At 40.0% G+C, this 18,597-nt stretch overlaps 1 protein-coding gene across 2 annotated transcripts in view; it reads left to right on the plus strand.

Moving 5' to 3' along the window:
- The window catches only part of PAMR1 (peptidase domain containing associated with muscle regeneration 1), a 99,721-nt gene that overhangs the window by 75,905 nt on the left and 5,219 nt on the right, over nt 1–18,597 (plus strand). The window contains exons 7-9 of one of the 2 annotated variants that reach the window (XM_050758749.1): nt 3,808–3,858; nt 13,688–13,900; nt 15,693–15,759. In XM_050758749.1, coding sequence (XP_050614706.1) covers nt 3,808–3,858; nt 13,688–13,900; nt 15,693–15,759 — 331 coding nt within the window. The remainder of the gene's footprint in view (nt 1–3,807; nt 3,859–13,687; nt 13,901–15,692; nt 15,760–18,597) is intronic. The other variant, XM_050758751.1, reaches the window with a different exon arrangement.

Below are 18,597 nucleotides of genomic sequence, written 5' to 3' on the forward strand. Positions count from 1 at the left end.
TCTCACCACAGCTAGGATCTACTCCTGAGTTTTGTGTTTATAAGAGAATATGGAGGGGGCATCTGTTCCCAGGTTAGGAATGAAGAGTATGGACTTCCTTTTCACACATTTAATATTATTGATTTCACTGGAGGACATAGAAAATGGTGTCATGAGTGTGCACTGAGGAACCACTTTTCCTGAAAATAACTCCACCTTGTCCTGATATAGTTATTCCCTGATATCACCATCATCCTGTCTACTTCCTATAGAATTTATGGACCTGGTCATCTCAGCTACTTTTATGTTGAGTATGACAATCAGGTGAGAAAAGGATGTCACTTTACTTGCCTTGAATCCACTAAAATCCGTGTCTCAGACCTGTAATTGAGGCTCATGAAAAAGGCAGTCGCTGTCATTCTTGGGGCCTCCTCTGTGCCCCAGACTTGTAAAAAGGTTACTTGCTTTACACGGACAGCACCAAATCATCAGAGGGAATCCTCTCATGGCAGATTTTAGGTCCACGCTATTTAGTCAGGGAAGCCCAATGTCTTAGACTACCTAATTCTTTCAGGTAAAACATCTTGGCTTGTGTGGGGCTGGCCTGGAGCCCGAGGCGAGTGTATCTGTGGAGGTTGGAGGTCCTCTCACGAGGACCTGGCCTCTACTTGCTTGGCTAATCATACTCCCCAAGATCTTTTCACCGCCGAGGAGTGCTGCACACAGGGCCTGATGCCCAGGGTTAAGACAGCTGCCTTTCTGTGGTATATTCACCTCCAGGAGTGAGACTGAGGGAAGGCATGAGGGACCTTGATGTCCAGGGCTAAGAAAACAGCAGAGTTGTCTCAGGTTAGTTTTCTTCCCCAAGCAGACCTTGAGTCAGGTGCTTGGGTCCAACTGATTTATCAAAGGAAGCACTCCCAGGATCAACCAGTAACGAGTTGAGGAAGCAAGATAAGAATGGGGATGGGAATGATGGTTTCCAGCTGCATCCATGTTCCTACAAAGGACACAAACTCATCCTTTTTGATGGCACTTGGACTCAGGAAGGGGAACATCACACACCGGGGCCTATCATGGGGAGGGGGGCGGGGGGAGGGATTGCACTGGGAGTTATACCTGATGTAAATGACGAGTTGATGGGTGCAGCACACCAACATGGCACAAGTATACATATGTAACAAACCTGCACGTTATGCACATGTACCCTACAACTTAAAGTATAATAATAATAAATAAATAAATAAATAAATAAATAAATAAAAAGAATGGGGATGGGATCAAGCAAGAGCATTTTCAATTGAACTCCCAGACTCAACCTGATCTCACGGGCTCTGTGGAGTATCAATTACACCTCCAGAAACACTGTTTGGGCTTGGAAACTTCCATACCCCTCAGTCATTGCCCACAGGCAACCCTGGGGTTGGCATAGGGAGACAAAAATCTCCTAGGTATTTTTCAATTCATATGAAGTACACATATCAAGTGCAGGGTGGTGGCCATGCCCAAGGGCAGTTCTCTAAAAGTTGCAAGTGCCAGTTCTCAGCTGCAAAGCACTCATGTAGAAGTTGAGGAATGGGTGCTTTGAGCTGGCAAAAGAATCTGGGAGACTTAAGTGTTCACTATAGAGCCATTCCAAAACCATCACATATGCTTCTGTAAACTGACCTGGCAGTGAACCACCTCATACAGTTGCCCAAAGGAAAAAAGAAAACAAAAATAAGAAAGGTCTTTCTTTAAATATTTATCTGAAACAATATCCCAGAGAAATGCACCTTTGATTCCTATTTTTTGTTCATGCAATAGCACGTAAGGGCATGCTAAACCTAGTGCGTTTCTGTCTGCAGGATGAATCCTGAAAGTAGCATGGCAATGTGCTATTTATTATTAATCACAGAATATTTCACTTAGCGAAGTAGGATCTTGATGCTCCTTCAGGCCAGAAATGCAAATATTTTAAATTCTCATTTGGCTTTGCACCAAAAAAACCCCATCCCACTGAAGATAAATGAAACACTCATTAAAAACTCAAATAGGAAAGAATCATAAATCAGTTCAATGGGGAGACACAAAGGTTTCTAAAAAGAGAATGAATAGGAAAAACAAAAGATTGTTTTGAAATCTGACCCTGGGGAGGAGCTCTGATGAGGTGCAGATGGCCTATGTACCCACCAGGTAGATGTCTAAACTGGGAAGGCAAGTCTTAGAATTAACTTCAAAAGCATCATAGGAGACAGTGTGGCTTTGGGAAGCACAGAAAATAAATGAGAGATAAGAGATAAGCACAGTGGTTGTTTGATATAGGATGAAATTTGAAGGCTTTATTGTGCAGGATTAAAAGATACCAATGTACGGACACCGTGGTTGGCACCCAGAAGTGTGATCAACACCTTGGAATGAGGTATGGAAGCCCGTCATGGGTAGACATTACCAGGATCCCAGAAAATGGAGTGGAATATTGCATTACGTTTGAATAGGCCCAACAATGGGCTTTTATACTTCTCTGTGGGGTTTTCTTTAAGATGTATTTGGGAAATTGGCATTTAAAGGCAGTTGGGGGCTTTGTGAACAAAGGCAAGTAAGGGAAAAGGAAACTGTACTATTTCAGTTACTTCTCAAAACTAGCCCAGCCAGGTAAGTGTTATCCTGTTTTACAGATGAGAAGAGCAAGGCTTGGGGAGATTATGTAATTTTTCCAAACCCTAGTTCATTAAGTGGAAGAATGAATATATTTCACCCTTTATCCCTTCCACCCACCAACAAATATTTATTGAACACCTACTATGTGCTTGCTCTGGACACTGGGGAACCAAATGATTATCTGAACTCATATCTATCTGATCCTGACGGCCATTCTTTTTCCATTGGAGTCTAGTGAATAAACTTATTTAAATAATTTCATAGAAAATTATATTACTCTATGATTATGCAAGATATTAAAGAGATTTGTATGGGGTGGTGAGACTATGGGAACACATAAAAATAGGCGTGGAAGACTGAATAATGCTAGATTTAGACACTTGGCAGGGAAGACCCAAGCCATTTTGCTTGATATATACTTAACCCCAGAAACAACAAATATAATAACAAACTTTTAGGGTCACATTTTCTGATTATAGAACTTTGGAAAAAGTTATAAAGAAGCAAAATTTATTTTTAATGTTATAAGCCAGAGATAATAACTATAATTATTTTAAAGTATGCTCTAGTTTCTCCCCCCCGCAACCCTCGGCTGCTTCATATTTATCTGGCTTTGAACTTTGTGAATCTGTAGGTTGATGTCTTTCATCAATATGGGAAAAGTTTTAGCTTTTATTTCTTTGCATATTATTTGTACTCCATTTTCTCTCCCTTCTCTTTCTTGGATGCCAATTACATTTATTTTTTAACCTTCTCACTCTATCACTTATGTCCCTTATTTTTTCTCATACGTTTTAAATCTTTTTGTCTTTTTTTGCTTCATTCTGAGTGTTTTTAAGCCATCTTTTAGTTTACTAATACTCTTCAGTGGTATCTGATTTGCTATCAAACTTATCCACTAAGCTTTAAATTCCTGCCCTTACACTTTTCAGTTACATGTTTTTCCCTTATTTTTTTTAAGGTTTCCAGTCTTCTGCTTAATCTTGTTTTATTTCCTCAAACATATTCAGCATAGTTATTTTTGAGTAGTGGTAGATAACAACATTATCTGTATTCTTTATAAATGTGTTTCTATTGTTTGTATTTCTCTTGATTTTCAGTCTTGCCTTCTGTCTTAGTCAGTTTGGGCTGCTAAAACAGAATACCATAGACTGGGTGACTTAAACAACAAACATTTATTTCTCACAGTTCTGGAGGCTGGGAAGTCCAAGATCAAGGCGTCAGAAGATTCGTTGTCTGGTGAGGGCTTGCTTCAGATGCTGACTTCTTGCTGTATCCTCATGTGGCAGAAGGAGGGTGGGAGAGCTCTCTGGGTTCTTTTTTATAAAGACACTAATCTCATTCATGAGGTCTCCACCCTTACGACCTAATCTACCCCCAAATGCCCCACATCCTAATACCATGATATTGGGGATTCGGATTTCAATATATGAATACTGGGGGGACACACACATTCAGTACATTGTACCTTCTATTGGATCCTAACTCAGAAGCATCACTTGGCTCTATCCTTATGACATTCTGTAAGCAATAACTTAAAACCAAATAATGGTTCTCATAGTTCTCCATTCTAAGATCATGTCAAGTTAAAGTTGTACCGTTGATTTAATATAGCTTTTCTGGGTTTGTGAGGAAAGAAATACTACATGAAAAGTACACATCCCATGTGCTTTGATTTCAGAAATGCCAGATTATAAAAGAATACACATCTAAGCATTATGGAAATATAGCTATATGCCTTGGGCACAGGTGTTTGTATGTCCTGATTCAGTTTCTCTTTAAGTCTTCTTTTAAAGTTTGCTTAGTGAAAGAAACAAAGGATCTAAATTGTTCTAAATCTCTCTTACTTTCAACGGCTCAAAAACTCTCTAAAGTTTCTGCTAGTTAAACCCACATTAAATATAGTAGAGCTATGAGCCGTTAGAACCCTGCATTTGGAAAGTAATGGGGTGGGAGCCTAGTGGACCATGAAAGCACTTCCTTCCAAGGGCAGAAAAACCCAACTATCAGGCTTACCTGTCAAAGCCAACAATAGAAAGGATTTCTTATCCTCTGCTGAGGCACACGTGGCTAGAGTATAGTTCATTTTCTCTTAGTATTCCAAGACTGGTCTTAAATATCACTCAATCTTTCTTGGCCATGAGCTCTATCTAGCTATGGTCAAAATCGATGGGAAGCTCCACTTAAATTACACAAAATATAGCCCTTTAATAGGCTAATTGGCTACATATTCCCATGCCTGCTAGAACTAGGCAGCCCTTGGGGGCTGTGAAGAATAGGGCTCCCTTCTAAGCAAAGATACTTTTCAACTCCAGTTGATTATTGCTGTATGGGAATACAGACCCAGGGTTTCAGATCTGAATTATGTTAGAAATGAATAATATTTCTATTTTTAAATGAAATCTCCCGATTTTTATGTCTGCAATGAATTCCATTTTATAAAACTTTCAGGCATAACATATTATGCTTTTGAGACAATTTCAGTCTGTGGGCCCCAATGGGTGCTTATTAAGCTCAATTTTCAGAATGAATGAGTCTGTGCTATTAGAAGCTGCCACCATCAGTGAAGCAACATGGACTGCTTTATCTGCCTTTTCCTCCCACATCATGGAGGCATTTCTGAAAATATAAGCACTGGAGTTTTCTGAGTTCACTTGAAGCTCAAGAAACCCATTACCCTTTTTATACCATCACAGTATTTTTAAATAGTTTACTCAGTGGAGTCCCTTTTTTATACTTTTACACTTTTATAAAATGGGAGTTTTGGATTCATTTGCCAGAAAAAATGCTAATATTACATAGTCCAAAGGCATACAGAGTGTCATTGAGATCAACTTCGACATAGTCTATGGATGGTCTTAGAGTGGACAAACCAGTGATTTGGCTAATTGTTGCAGCCTTGCCAAGTTGCACATAGGAAAGTTATTTATTTTTAATTCTCAAATATTTTAGAGGTGTTATCTGAATGGAGAATTTTTTTTTTGCCTGGAGGCAAGCAACTGAGTTGCTTGGAAGGCAGTTGTAACAGTTACAGGGAAGAAAGCATATCAAATGCATAATTGTGGGGGCCAAGATGGCCGATTAGAAGCAGCTCTGGTCTGCGGCTCCCACTGAGAAAAATGAAAACACCAAATGAATCCTGCACTTTCAGCTGAGGTATCCAGGTCCTCTTATTGAGACTGACTAGGTGGTTGTCATGACCCGTGGAGAGCAAGGAAAAGCAGGGTGGAGTGATGGCCCAGCCGGGAGCTGCATGGAGTAAAGCAAACTCCCACCCCAGCCAAAGGGGGCAGTGAGTGATGTGCTACCCTGCCAGGGAAACCACAATTTTGCCATGGATCTGTGCAACCCATGATCAGGAGATCCCCTTGTGAGCCTGTGCCAACAGGGCCTTTGGTCTCAAGCACAGAGCTGTGCAGTCTCTCGGAGGCTGCTTGGGTTGCAGCCAGTGGCAGCAAGCTGGAGACTGCCTAAGATGACCAAGTTCCCAGGGGGAGGGGAGGCAGCTATCACTGCAGTTTCAGTTGGCCATTTTTCCGCACTGGTCCAGAAAGTTTGGATGGTTTGGATGGAGAAGAATTCCTCACAGTGCAGTACAGTGACTGTGGCAGATTTTGGCCAGACTCCTTCTTTAGGTGGAACCTGGATCCATCCCTCCTCACTGGGTGGCACTTCTCTGCAGGAATTCCAGCAACTCCAGCCAGGGATTTATGGACAGAATCCCAATCTTCCTGGGACAGAGCCCCTGTGGGGAGGCAGTCATGATCTCCTGTTCAACAGACTTAGTCTTTCCTGCTTGCTGGCTCTGAGGTGGCTGGTAGTCCAGACAAGTGGAATTCCCCCCAGTGCAGTGCACCTGCTCTGCTAAGGGGCAGCCAGATTGCTTCATTAAGCAGGTCCCTGATCCCGTGCCTCCTTACTGGGTAGAACCTCCCAACAGGGGTTACCAGACACCTCATACAGGAGAGTTCCAGCCAGCATCATGTTGGTGCTCCTGTGCAATGGAGCTCCTGGAGGAAGGAGCAGGCAGCCATCTTTGCTTTGCTGTAGCCTCCACTGGTGATCTCTCCAGGTGTGGGAGGGACCCAGGTGAATAGAGTCTGGAGTGGACCTCCAGCAAACTGCAGCAGCCCTGCAGAAGAGGGGACTGGCTGTTAAAAGAAAAACAGAAAGCAACAACATTGACAAAAAAGACCCCATAAAAATCTCATCCAAAGGTCACAGCCTCAAAGATTGAAGGTAGATAAACCCATGAAGATGAAAAAAAAAATCAACATTAAAAGTGCTGAAAATTCAAAAAGCCAGAGTGTCTCTTCTCTTCCAAATGATTGCAACAACTCTCCAGCAAGGGCACAGAACTGGACTGAGGCTGAGATGGATGAATTGACAGAAGTAGGCTTCAAAAGGTGGGTAATAATGAACTTTGCTGAGCTAAAGGAGTATGTTCTAACCTAATGCAAAGAAGGTAAGAATCGTGATAAAACACTACAGGAGCTGTTAACCAGAATAATCAGTTTAGAGAGGAACATAAATGACCTGATGGAGCTGAAAAACACAACACAAAAACTTCACAATGCAACCAGAAGTATCAATAGCTGAATAGACAAAATGGAGGAGGGAATCTCAGAACATGAAAACTATCCTGCTGAAATAGGACATGCAGACAAGATTAGATTAAAAAAAATAAAATGAAAAGGAATGAACCAAACCTCTGAGAACTATGGGATTATATAAAAGGACCAAACCTGCAACTGACTGGGGTACCTGAAAGAGATAGGGAGAATGGAACCATGCTAGAAAACATACTTCAGGATGTCATCTAGGAGAACTTCCCCAACCTAGAAAGACAGGCTAACATTCAAATTCAGGAAATCCAGAGAACCCCAGCAAGATATTCCAGGAGAAGGTCAACTTCAAGACACATAATCATCAGACTTTCCAAGGTTGAAATGAAGGAAAAAATGTTAAGGGCAGCCAGAGAGAAAGGCAAGGTCACCTACAAAGGGAATGCCATCAGACTAACATTGGATATCTCAGGAGAAACCTACAAGCCAGAAGAGATTGGGGGCCAATATTTAACATTCTTAAAGAAAAGAATTTCCAACCCAGAATTTCATATCCGGCCAAACTAAGCTTCATAAGTGAAAAAGAAATAAAATATCTTTCAGACAAGCAAATGCTGAGGGGATTTGGCACCACAAGACCTGCCTTGCAAGAGTTCCTGAAGGAATCACTGAATAGTGAAAGGAAAAACTGTTACCAGCCACTACAAAAACACACTGAAGTACATAGACCAATGACACTATGAAAGAACTACATAAACAAGTCTGCAAAATAACCAGTGAGCATCATGATGACAGGATCAAATTTACACATAACGATATTAACCTTAAGTGTAAATAGGCTAAATGCCCCAATTAAAAGACACAGAATGGCAAGCTGGATAAAGAGTGAAGACCCATGGGTGTGCTGTGTTCAAGAGCCCCATCTCACATGCAAAGACACACATAGGCTCACAATAAAGGGATGGAGAAAAATTTACCAAGCAAATAGAAAGCAGAAAAAAGCAGGGGCTGCAATCCTAGTTTCTGACAAAACAGACTTGAAACCAACAATATCAAAAAAGATAAAGCAGGGCATTATATAATTGTAAAGGATTCAATTAAACAAGAAGAGCTAACTATCCTAAATATATATGCACCCAATACAGGAGCACCCAGATTCATAAAACTAGTTCTTAGAGACCTAAAAGGAGACTTAGACTCCCATACAAAAACAGTGGGAGACTTTAACCCCCCATTGTCAATATTAGATTGTCAAGACAGAAAATTAACAAAGATATTCAGGAGTTGAACTCAGCTCTGGACCAAGTGGACCTGATAGATATCTGCAGAACTCTTCCCCTAAAAACAAAAGAATAAATATTCTTCTTGGCGCCACATAGCACTTACTCTGAAATTGATCACATAATTGAAAGTAAAACACTTCTCAGCCAATACAAAGAACTGAAATCATAACAGTCTCTCAGACTGCAGCACAATTAAATTAGAACTCAAGATTAAGAAACTCACTCAACCATACAATTATACGGAAACTGAACAACCTGCTCCTGAAAGACTCCTGGGTAAATAATGAAATTAAGGCAGAAATCAAGAAGTTCTTTGAAACCAATGAGAGCAAAGAGACAACATACCAGAATCACTGGGATGCAGCTAAAGCAATGTTACAAGGAAAATTTATAGCACTAAATGCCCACATCAAAAAACTACAAGGATCTCAAATTGATATCCTAGCATCACAACTAAAAGAACTAGAGAACTAAGAAAAACAAACTCCAAAGCTAGCAGAAGACAAGAAATAACCAAGATCAGAGCAGAGCTGAAGGAGATCGAGACACAAAAACACCTTCCAAAAATCAACAAATCCAGGAGCTGGTTTTTTGAAAAAAATCAATAAAATAGATAGCTAGCTAGATTAATAAGAAAGGAGAGACTAATTAAAGAATAAAATAGACACAATATAAAATAATAAAGGGGATATCACCACTAACCCCACAGAAAGGCAAACAATTATCAGAGAATGCTATAAACACCTCTATGCAAATAAACCAAAAAATCTATGATAAATGGATAAATTCCTGGACACATACACCCTCCCAGGACTGAACCAGGAAGAATTTGAATCCCTGAATAGACCAATAACTAGTTCTGAAATTGAGGCAGTAATTAATAGCCTATCAACCAAAAGAAGCCCAGGACCAGACGGATTTACAGTTGAATTTCACCAGAGGTAGAGAGAGGATCTGGTCCCATTTCTTCTGAAACTATTCAAAACAATGGAAAAGGAGGGACTTCTCCCTAACTTATTTTATGAGGCCAGCATCATCCTGAAAACAAAACCTATCAGAGATGCAACAAAAAGAAAAACAAAACTTCAGGCCAATATCCCTGATAAACATCAATGCAAAAATCCTCTATAAAATACTGGCAAACCAAATCCAGCAGCACATCAAAAAGCTTATCCACCATGATCAAGTTGGCTTTATCCCCAGGATGCAAGGCTGGTTCAACATGTGCAAATCAATAAACATAATTCATCACATAAACAGAACTAAAGATGAAAAACACATGATTATCTAAATAGACACAGAAAATGCCCTTGATAAAATTCAACATCCCTTCATGTTAAAAACTCTCAATAAACTAGGCATTGAAGGGACATACCTCAAAATAAGAGCCATTTATGACAAACCCAAAGCCAATATCATACTGAATGGGCAAAAGCTGGAAGCATTCCCATTGAAAACTGGCACAAGACAAGGATGCCCTCTCTCATCACTCCTATTCAATGTAGTACTGGAAGTTCGGGCCAGGGCAATCAGGCAAGAGAAAGAAATAAAGTGTATTCAAACAGGAAAAGAGGAAGTCAAATTTTCTTTGTTTGTGGATGGTATGATCCTATATCTAGAAAACCCCATCGTCTCAGCCAAAAAGCTTCTTAAGCTGATAAGCAACTTCAGCAAAGTCTCAGGACACAAAATCAATGTACAAAAATCATAAGCATTCCTGTACACCAACAACAGACAGGCAGAGAGTCAAATCATGAATGAACTCCCATTGACAATTGCCACGAAGAGAATAAAATATCTAGGAATTCAGCTAACAAGGGAAGTGAAGGATCTTTTCAAGGAGAACTAGAAACCACTGCTCAAGGAAATCAGATAGGACATAAACAAATGGGAAAACATTCCATGCTCATGGATAGGAAAAATCAATATTGTGAAAATGGCCATACTGCCCAAAGTAATTTATAGATTCAATGCTATTCCCATCAAACTACCATTGACATTCTTCACAGAATTAGAAAAAACTATTTTAAAATTCATAAGGAAACAAAAAACAGCCCATATAGTCAAGATAATCCTAAGCAAAAAGAATGAAACTGGAGGCATCACACTAACCTACTTCAAACCACACAAGGCTACAGTAACCAAAACAGCATGGTACTGGTGTAAAAGCAGACACGTAGACCAATGGAATAGAACAGAGACCTCAGAACTAAGACCATACATCTACAACCATCTGATCTTCAACAAACCTGACAAAAACAAGCAATGAGGAAATGATTCCCTGTTTAATAAATGGTACTGGGAGAACTGGCTAGGCATATGCAGAAAATTGAACCTGGACCCCTTCCTTACACTTTATACAAAAATTAACTCAAGATGGAATAATGACTGAAATGTAAAATCCAAAGCTATAAAAACCCTAGAAGAAAATCTAGGCAATACCATACAGCACAGGCACAGACAAAGATTTCATGACAAAAACGTCAAAAGCAATTGAAACAAAACCAAAAATTGACAAATTGAATCTAATTAAACTACAGAGCTTCTGCACAGCAAAATAAACTATCATCAGAGTGAACACACAACCTACAGAATGGGAGGAAATTTTTGCAACCTATCCAACTGACAAAGATCTAATATCCAGAGTCTACAAGGAAATTAAACACTTTACAAGAAAAAAGAAACAATCCCATTAAAAAGGGGGCCAAGGACATGAACAGACACTTCTCAAAGGTACTGGTTTTGTACCAGTACCATGCTGTTTTGGTTACTGTAACCTTATAGTATAATTTGAAGTCAGTTAGCATGATGCCTCTAGTTTTGTTCTTTTTGCTTAGGATTATCTTGGCTATATGGGTTCTTTTGTGGTTCCTTATGAATTTAAAGACATGTATGCAGCCAACAAACATTTGAAAAAAGCTCAACATTACTGATCATTAGAGAAATGTAAATAAAAACCACAACGAGATACCATCTCACAGCAGTCAGAATGGCAAGTATTTAAAAGTCAAGAAACAACAGATGCTGCCAAGGCTGTGGAGAAATAGGAACACTTTTACACTGCTCATGGAATGCAAATTAGTTTAAGGTGATTGAACTAATTTGGTGATTCCTCAAAGACCTAGAACCAGAAATACCATTTGACCCAGCAATCCCATTACTGGGTATGTACCCAAAGGAATATAAATCATTCTATTATAAAGATACATGCACGTGTATGTTCATTGCATCACTACTCACAACAGCAAAGACATGGAATCAACCCAAATGCCCATCAATGATAGACTGGATAAAGAAAATGTGGTACATGATACACCATGGAATACTATGCAGCCATAAAAAGGAATAAGATCACATCCATTGCAGGGACTTGGATGAAGCTAGAAGCCATTATCCTCAGCAAATTAATGCAGGAACAGAAAACCAAACACTGAATGTTCTTACTCGTAAGTGGGAGCTGAATGATAAGAACACATAGACACATGGAGGGGAATAACACACACTGGTGTCTGTTGGGGGGTTAGGGGAGGAGGGGAGGGAGACCATCAGGATAAATAGCTAATACATGGGGGGCTTAATACCTAGGTGATGGATTGATAGGTGCAGCAAACCACCATGGCGCACGTTTACCTAGGTAAGACACCTGAACATCCTGCACATGTATCTGAAACTGAAAATAAAAATAAAAAGAAGGAAAGAAACAAAAGCATAATTGCATTGCACAGAGACTGTTTTACAGGGATGAGCCTGTCTGTGTCTTAGAATAAATGATTTTAAGGAAACCAGAGAGTCTATTAGAAGAGGAGACAGAAAAGGTGGCAAGGGTTGAAAACTACTGGATATCATGATCAATGCCTGTGTGACAGGATCAATTGTACCCCAAAGCTCAGCATAATGCAATATGCTCAGGTAATAATTCTGCACATGTACCCCCTGAATCTAAAATAAAAGTTGAAATTATTTATTAAAAAAAGAAACTAAGATCAGTTGTGGTGGCTTACACCTGTGATCCTAGCACTTTGGGAGGCCAAGGTGGGAGGACAGCTTGAGCTTAGGAGTTCAAGACCAACCTGGGCAACATGGTGAAACCCCATCTCTACTAAAAATACAAAAATCAGCTGGTGTGTGCCTATGGTCCCAGCTACTCAGGAGCCTGAGGTGGCAGGATCACTGGAGCCCAGGGGATGGATGTTGCAGTGAGCCGAGATTGTGCCACTGCACTCCAGCCTGGGTGACAGAGTGAGACCATGTCTCAAAAAAAAAAAAAAAAAAAAAAAAAAAAAAAAAAAAAAAAAAAAAGAAAAGAAAGAAAGAAAGGAAAAGAAAGAAAAGGGAAAAGAAAGTAGGGAGGCTGGTAGAGTGGTACCCAAATCAAGTAGTCAAAGTTAGAATTCTCTGGGAGCTCAGTTTCCTTAAGGCAAGTCATGTTCAGTACAGTGTCATAATCTATTTGAGAGAAATATGTTGCCTATTTGATAGAATATTTCCAGAATGTATCTAAAAATCCTGTTTAGTGCTCAGAATAGCTGCTGATGCCATTTCTACTTTAAATAGCCATTCAACAGGAGTCAAAGAATAGAAATACCTCTGTAATGAGTATCAATACTTACATGGAAAGTTGTATTTGGAGATCAAGGTAAATTTATTATATCTCTACAATTATATTGTCCTCTAGTATTTTTAACTATAACTTTCAACACACTTATTTTCCTAGAGATTAAATATGAAATCTAAATTAACTTCACGTATCTACTCTTATTTCTAAGCAGCTCTACTTTCTGGGTACAATACAAATAGGAAATGGAATAGTTTTTAATTGCCCAAGCTTTAAAGAATGAAGGAGATAATACAACAACACTGAAAATCAATAATCCTTGTATACCAATAATGAAATTTAGGCGAGATATTTATTTTACTCAGGGCTGCCTAGCTCCTACAGTTTGAGAAAGAAATGGACAAGATGATATAAGAGCCAGATTTGGCATCAAATTTATTTCTATATAGAATTAGATACTTTTCAATTTAAGAATAAATTATGAAAACAAGGGAAATACATGTCTAATATATGAATTTTCTATTATGCAATTTCTTTTAGTAATACTTTTGAGCACCAAGTCCTATATCATTGTATTTTCAGTTCAATGAAACATGAAAGATTCTATTCTAAAATGGAATAACTCAGACTTTTAACAATTCTCCTTTTCTTTTACTTTCTTTTAGTCCTTGAAGAAAGAAACTGCTCAGACCCTGGGGGCCCAGTCAATGGGTACAAGAAAATAACAGGGGGCCCTGGGCTTATCAATGGACGCCATGCTAAAATTGGCACCGTCGTGTCCTTCTTTTGTAACAACTCCTATGTTCTTAGTGGCAATGAGAAAAGAACTTGCCAGCAGAATGGAGAGTGGTCAGGGAAACAGCCCATCTGCATAAAAGGTAACTTACAATTGTTTCTGAAGTCTACAGACATTGATGAAGTTGCTAGACCTTTTGGTAGCTCGTCTGCATGTTTTTAAGCCCCTGGAAAAATGCCTTTCTCTCTTAAGTCCCTTCTGAAACCATATGTAACTCTGAGGTTGGAAACCATCCTAAAAACATTTGCTTCTTTTTTTTTTTTTCCCTCAAGAGGACCTGCTTTCCCTAATCACAACACCTCGAGAGGTGATCAAGAAGAGGAATGTAGTTATCAGAGCAATTTAGGAAAGATGACAGGGCTGAGTTTAATATACGCAAATCCAAGTATAGAATTGAGGCAATGTATAAGCATTTGCATAGCTCCACTTATCTACTTTCTATGCAATATTAAGTTGATGCGAGAAATAAAAGAACAAAATAGATGCATCATCCCTACCAGCCTATGGAGGGGGAGGATTGAAGATGTTAAGATGTTTAAAAACAAAGAGAGAGAGTAAACCCTTGTACATTCAAGGGATAGTTATAGGAAGAGATGAGTGGTGTAAGTTCAGCAAAAGGAGAGATCAATGTTCCTGAAATAGGGACAATTGCATGAATCCAGTAGGACTGGAGCCAGTCTGGAAAGCTGGGGAGGATTTGTACATGTGAAGAGGAGTTGGGATGGTATTCCAGATGGAAGACAGCGGAAAAGAAAAGAGGTGTAGGCAGAAGTGAAGTCATCATGGTAAACTCAAAGTGAGGCAATCTGGGAATCAAGGGGTAAACTTAAATATGTAGGTTGGACAGAAAAGTGGAATACTGAATAGAGACGTTTGAACCTTCTCTATTGGCAGTGGGGATGTATAGTTTCTCACTGAGTTGATTCACTAGTTGCTTCAGGTTAACAGCCTCTCTATTTGGGGGCAGGCCACAATGATCTGGCTGTTTACTGGGAAGAAAACATGTCCTTGTCCTAGATTATCCAGATAATTGTCTTAATCCTCCACTTTGCCTTCTGGGTGTTTGTCAACAACCTGAATCATGGGAAAAGGAATGAAAGGGAATGGTTTGTGAAAGGAATAAATCACTTTAGACTTTAGCCAGAAGCGACCTTCATCCCCACCAGCACAAATTCTGATTTTTATTTCATTAAGTATGGGAACGGTGTCACATATGTCCTTGGAGATTTTTGTCCACTCTTCTCTTACAAATTAATACAACCAAAGTTCTCTAAGTTGCTAATTAGATGAATGTTGGCTGCCTGATTGGGAAAGTGAGATGGGAAGGATTCCTTTTCACTCATGAAGAAAGAGAGACTTCAACAAAATTAAACTGGGCTTTGAATTGCCCTCAAGTGATTGTTAGGGGCCTTAACGGCAGAGAAAGAACACGAAGGAATCAGTTTTCCAAGACTTATCTATGGTTGACACTGCTGTCTAGTGTCAAAAGAGAACCTTCTAATTCCCCATGTGGGCTATGTTTTAGAACCTTCACTTTGAATTTTATTCCACTTTGATCAAGTTTGCGAATTACATTCACATGAACAGATGATCCTACTCTATGATGCCATTGTCCCAAATCACTCAGGTGGGGCAGCCTTTCAGAGGCATCTGGTCTTCTTAGATTCTTCAGAGGGTGCTGTCAATCAAGATTAAAGGCAGCAAGCTCTTTTGTAAAGTGAGATGTTCAAGCTTGGCTGACATGTCTTGCCTCTGAGAGCCTGGGGAATGGGCACCTGGTGTCCAGAAGTGGGAGTCAGGTATGAATCTGAACTGAATGATGTGAACAGTGAATATGGAAAAGGATCGTGCAGCATTGTCTTTTTTATTTCTAGCCTGCCGAGAACCAAAGATTTCAGACCTGGTGAGAAGGAGAGTTCTTCCAATGCAGGTTCAGTCAAGGTGAGGTCAAAACACCTGCACTCTGCCCTAAAGGCTAATGAGTATTTCCCCTTCCTTTCCCCTTCCCCACTTGTGTTTGGCCAAAGATGGTTTGAGGTTTCTTAGGGACATTTAGTGCTAACTGGTCATGAAAGAATAGGGCTTGTTAGATGGAGGCTTATTAGCCAGCTGCCTTTAGCCAAGAGGTAGCAACTGTTGGAAGATGTACAAATTTCACTGGATCGTGGGAAAGTAGATGACTGGTGGAAAGCAAGACTTTCAGATGATCTTTGAGAAAATGGACTTGAATCTTTGAGTCTTCCTGAAATTACTATGTACTTGTTATGGCAGCTTCTAGGAAGACGACATTTCTGTTAAGCACAGCCAGCTATAATTTAGGAAGTTATGCTTGGAGGTAACCAGTGAGATGAGGCAGGCTGGGGGAGCCCAGGAACTGGAGACAAATGACCAACCACACAGAAGGATGTGAGCCCTCTGGTATGCTCAGCCTTTCTCCTGGGAAGACAAAGGTGGGGTCCACCTGGTGGGGAGGGAGTAGCCCCTTTCTACTCATCTCTTCTACATTCTCCTTCTCACTCTCCCCACTCAGCTACACGGGCCTCCTTGATTTTCCTCTATCACTTCAAGCACAGTCCTGCTTTGGAAACTTTACACTGTGGCTCCTTCTGTCTGGAACCTGCTTCCACAAGATCTCAGTGAGGCTTAATGCCTCTCTTCCTTCAGTTCTCTGCTCAGTTTTTGCCTAACAGAGAGAGATCTTCCCTAAATATCCTTTTAAAGATAGCAATCCTATCTTCACCCTGACTGTCTAGTGGACCCCTTTAGCCAGAATACTCTAGCCTTTACTCTGTTTCTGTTTTTATCTTAGCATCTCTCTCCACCTGTTGTCTCATATTTTTTAAGGGTTTATTTGTCCAATTTCTGTCTCCCTCACCCTCCCCAAAATGTGAAAGTTACACGTACAGGAACATTATCTGTTTTGTTTATGCTGAAAGTTCTAGTGCCTACAACAGTATCTGCCACATAGTAGGCATTCAGTAAGTATTTATTGAATGAATGAATTGGATTGACAAACAAAGGATCAAGACCTGAGTCTACCTCTGTCTTTAGTGCTGAGTATTCTTCAGCAAGTTCCTAAACCTGCTGAGCCTTAGTTTTTTCTTTTGAAAAGTAGGGATAATCATAACAATCTGCCTCTGGGGATTGTTTTAAGGATTATATGCAACACTAATAGCTAACATTTATTGCATGTTTGCTCTATGTCAGTTGCTCTTCTGAGCATTTTCATGCATTAGTTCATTTAATCCTCACTATAACCTCTGAGGTCCGTATTTTTGTTATCACCACTTTATTACAGATTTTATTATTTATATTACAGAGGGGTAAACTGAAGCTCAGAGAAGTTAAGTAACTTGTCCAATGTCACATTGCTAGAAGTGGCAAAGCCAGGATGTAAATTCAGTATCTGGCTTCATGGTCTGCTCCCTTATGCACTATACTTTGAGTCTTATGTAAAGGCTGTAGCAAAGCACCTTGCACACATAATTCATCGGAAAGTGATTTCTCACCTATTGTTAGAAATAGTAACAGCGAATTCCGGTGACTGAAATTGACCACAGCCAAGTTCCCTGGAATATTCATAAGTCCGAATATCCATCAGTCTCTCACCCCTCCTCAGGCTGTCTCCTTCCATTTTTGTCTTTTTCCTTTCAGGGGCAAGGCATTTCCTTGGAAACGGTGGCAGTGAAATTCAAATTCTGCCCTCTTTCCTGATCTGTGTGATTTTCCTGGGCTGGACTCTCCACTAAATGGGATCAACCTGTTCTTCCCAAAGACACATGCTGTAGACAGGCCCCTGCACTATTCAAAAAGACTACTGAGCTTCCTATTTTTAAAGCAATATTAATGGGAGGTTAGGTGGCAAGGTGCCAGGTTTCTCAAGTAAATGAAAAAGCAAGGCTGAAATTTGGTTTTAAGTATCTGTTGGGAAGACAGGCTGCTGAAGTGGAGGGTATCCCTATCTCCAGCAGCTACCTCCTCATCCAGAAGCCCCCAACAACAGTGTATACCTTCCATGGCCAAGGGAGGAGCTTGTTTGCAAGTTCAGGAGCTCCCTGAGCTACAGACCTCGTTATAAACACGAGCTAAAGATTTGTTGAATGAAATCAAGAGGATTGGAATATTTGCTCTGAGCCAAGCACTGTATATGAAATAGATTTCTTATGACGATATATTGGTGTGGTGGGGACACCAGGGTGGAAATTGTGACTGCTAAGCACTGCCTTGGGTACAGGTTTCTTTACTGCGTGCCTCTGCGTACTTCCACTTGTCTCTCTGCGCTTCCTTTGCCCATTCATTAAACAGGGATGCAAACATAGATTCCTAAAGGAATTTCAGCTTTTCAGGTGACAGTCATTAGGTGCCAATATAAAATGAACACAACCCGCAGAATGTGTGCACGTCTTCCCCAAGAATCCCTGAGTTGTCTCTGATGGCTCCAACTTCAAGGCTCATTTAATATCCCCTTTTCCCATTTATATACAATGCTTCATATTTCTCCCAATCAATATGCCCTGAGAGAAAATTCTACTCTCTGAGGTGTACTAATTACACCTGCTAATTGCTAAATCAAGCTACTGTATCAACACAGTTTAGTTCAAGTCAATTCCTAATATTGCCCCATTATGATAATGTTTGGAGAAAAAAAATGTCTAGATTTCTCTCATTCAAATTAACTCCCTTTTCTGTTTAATGTTGCAATTAATTTCTTTGTGTGTGCATGTATAATGTACCTTTGGATAGCAGCTATTATGCCAGATAGTATTCTCTTTGGTTAAA

Source organism: Macaca thibetana, chromosome 14, assembly GCF_024542745.1.
Source record: "Macaca thibetana thibetana isolate TM-01 chromosome 14, ASM2454274v1, whole genome shotgun sequence".
NCBI classification, from domain to species: domain Eukaryota; kingdom Metazoa; phylum Chordata; class Mammalia; order Primates; family Cercopithecidae; genus Macaca; species Macaca thibetana.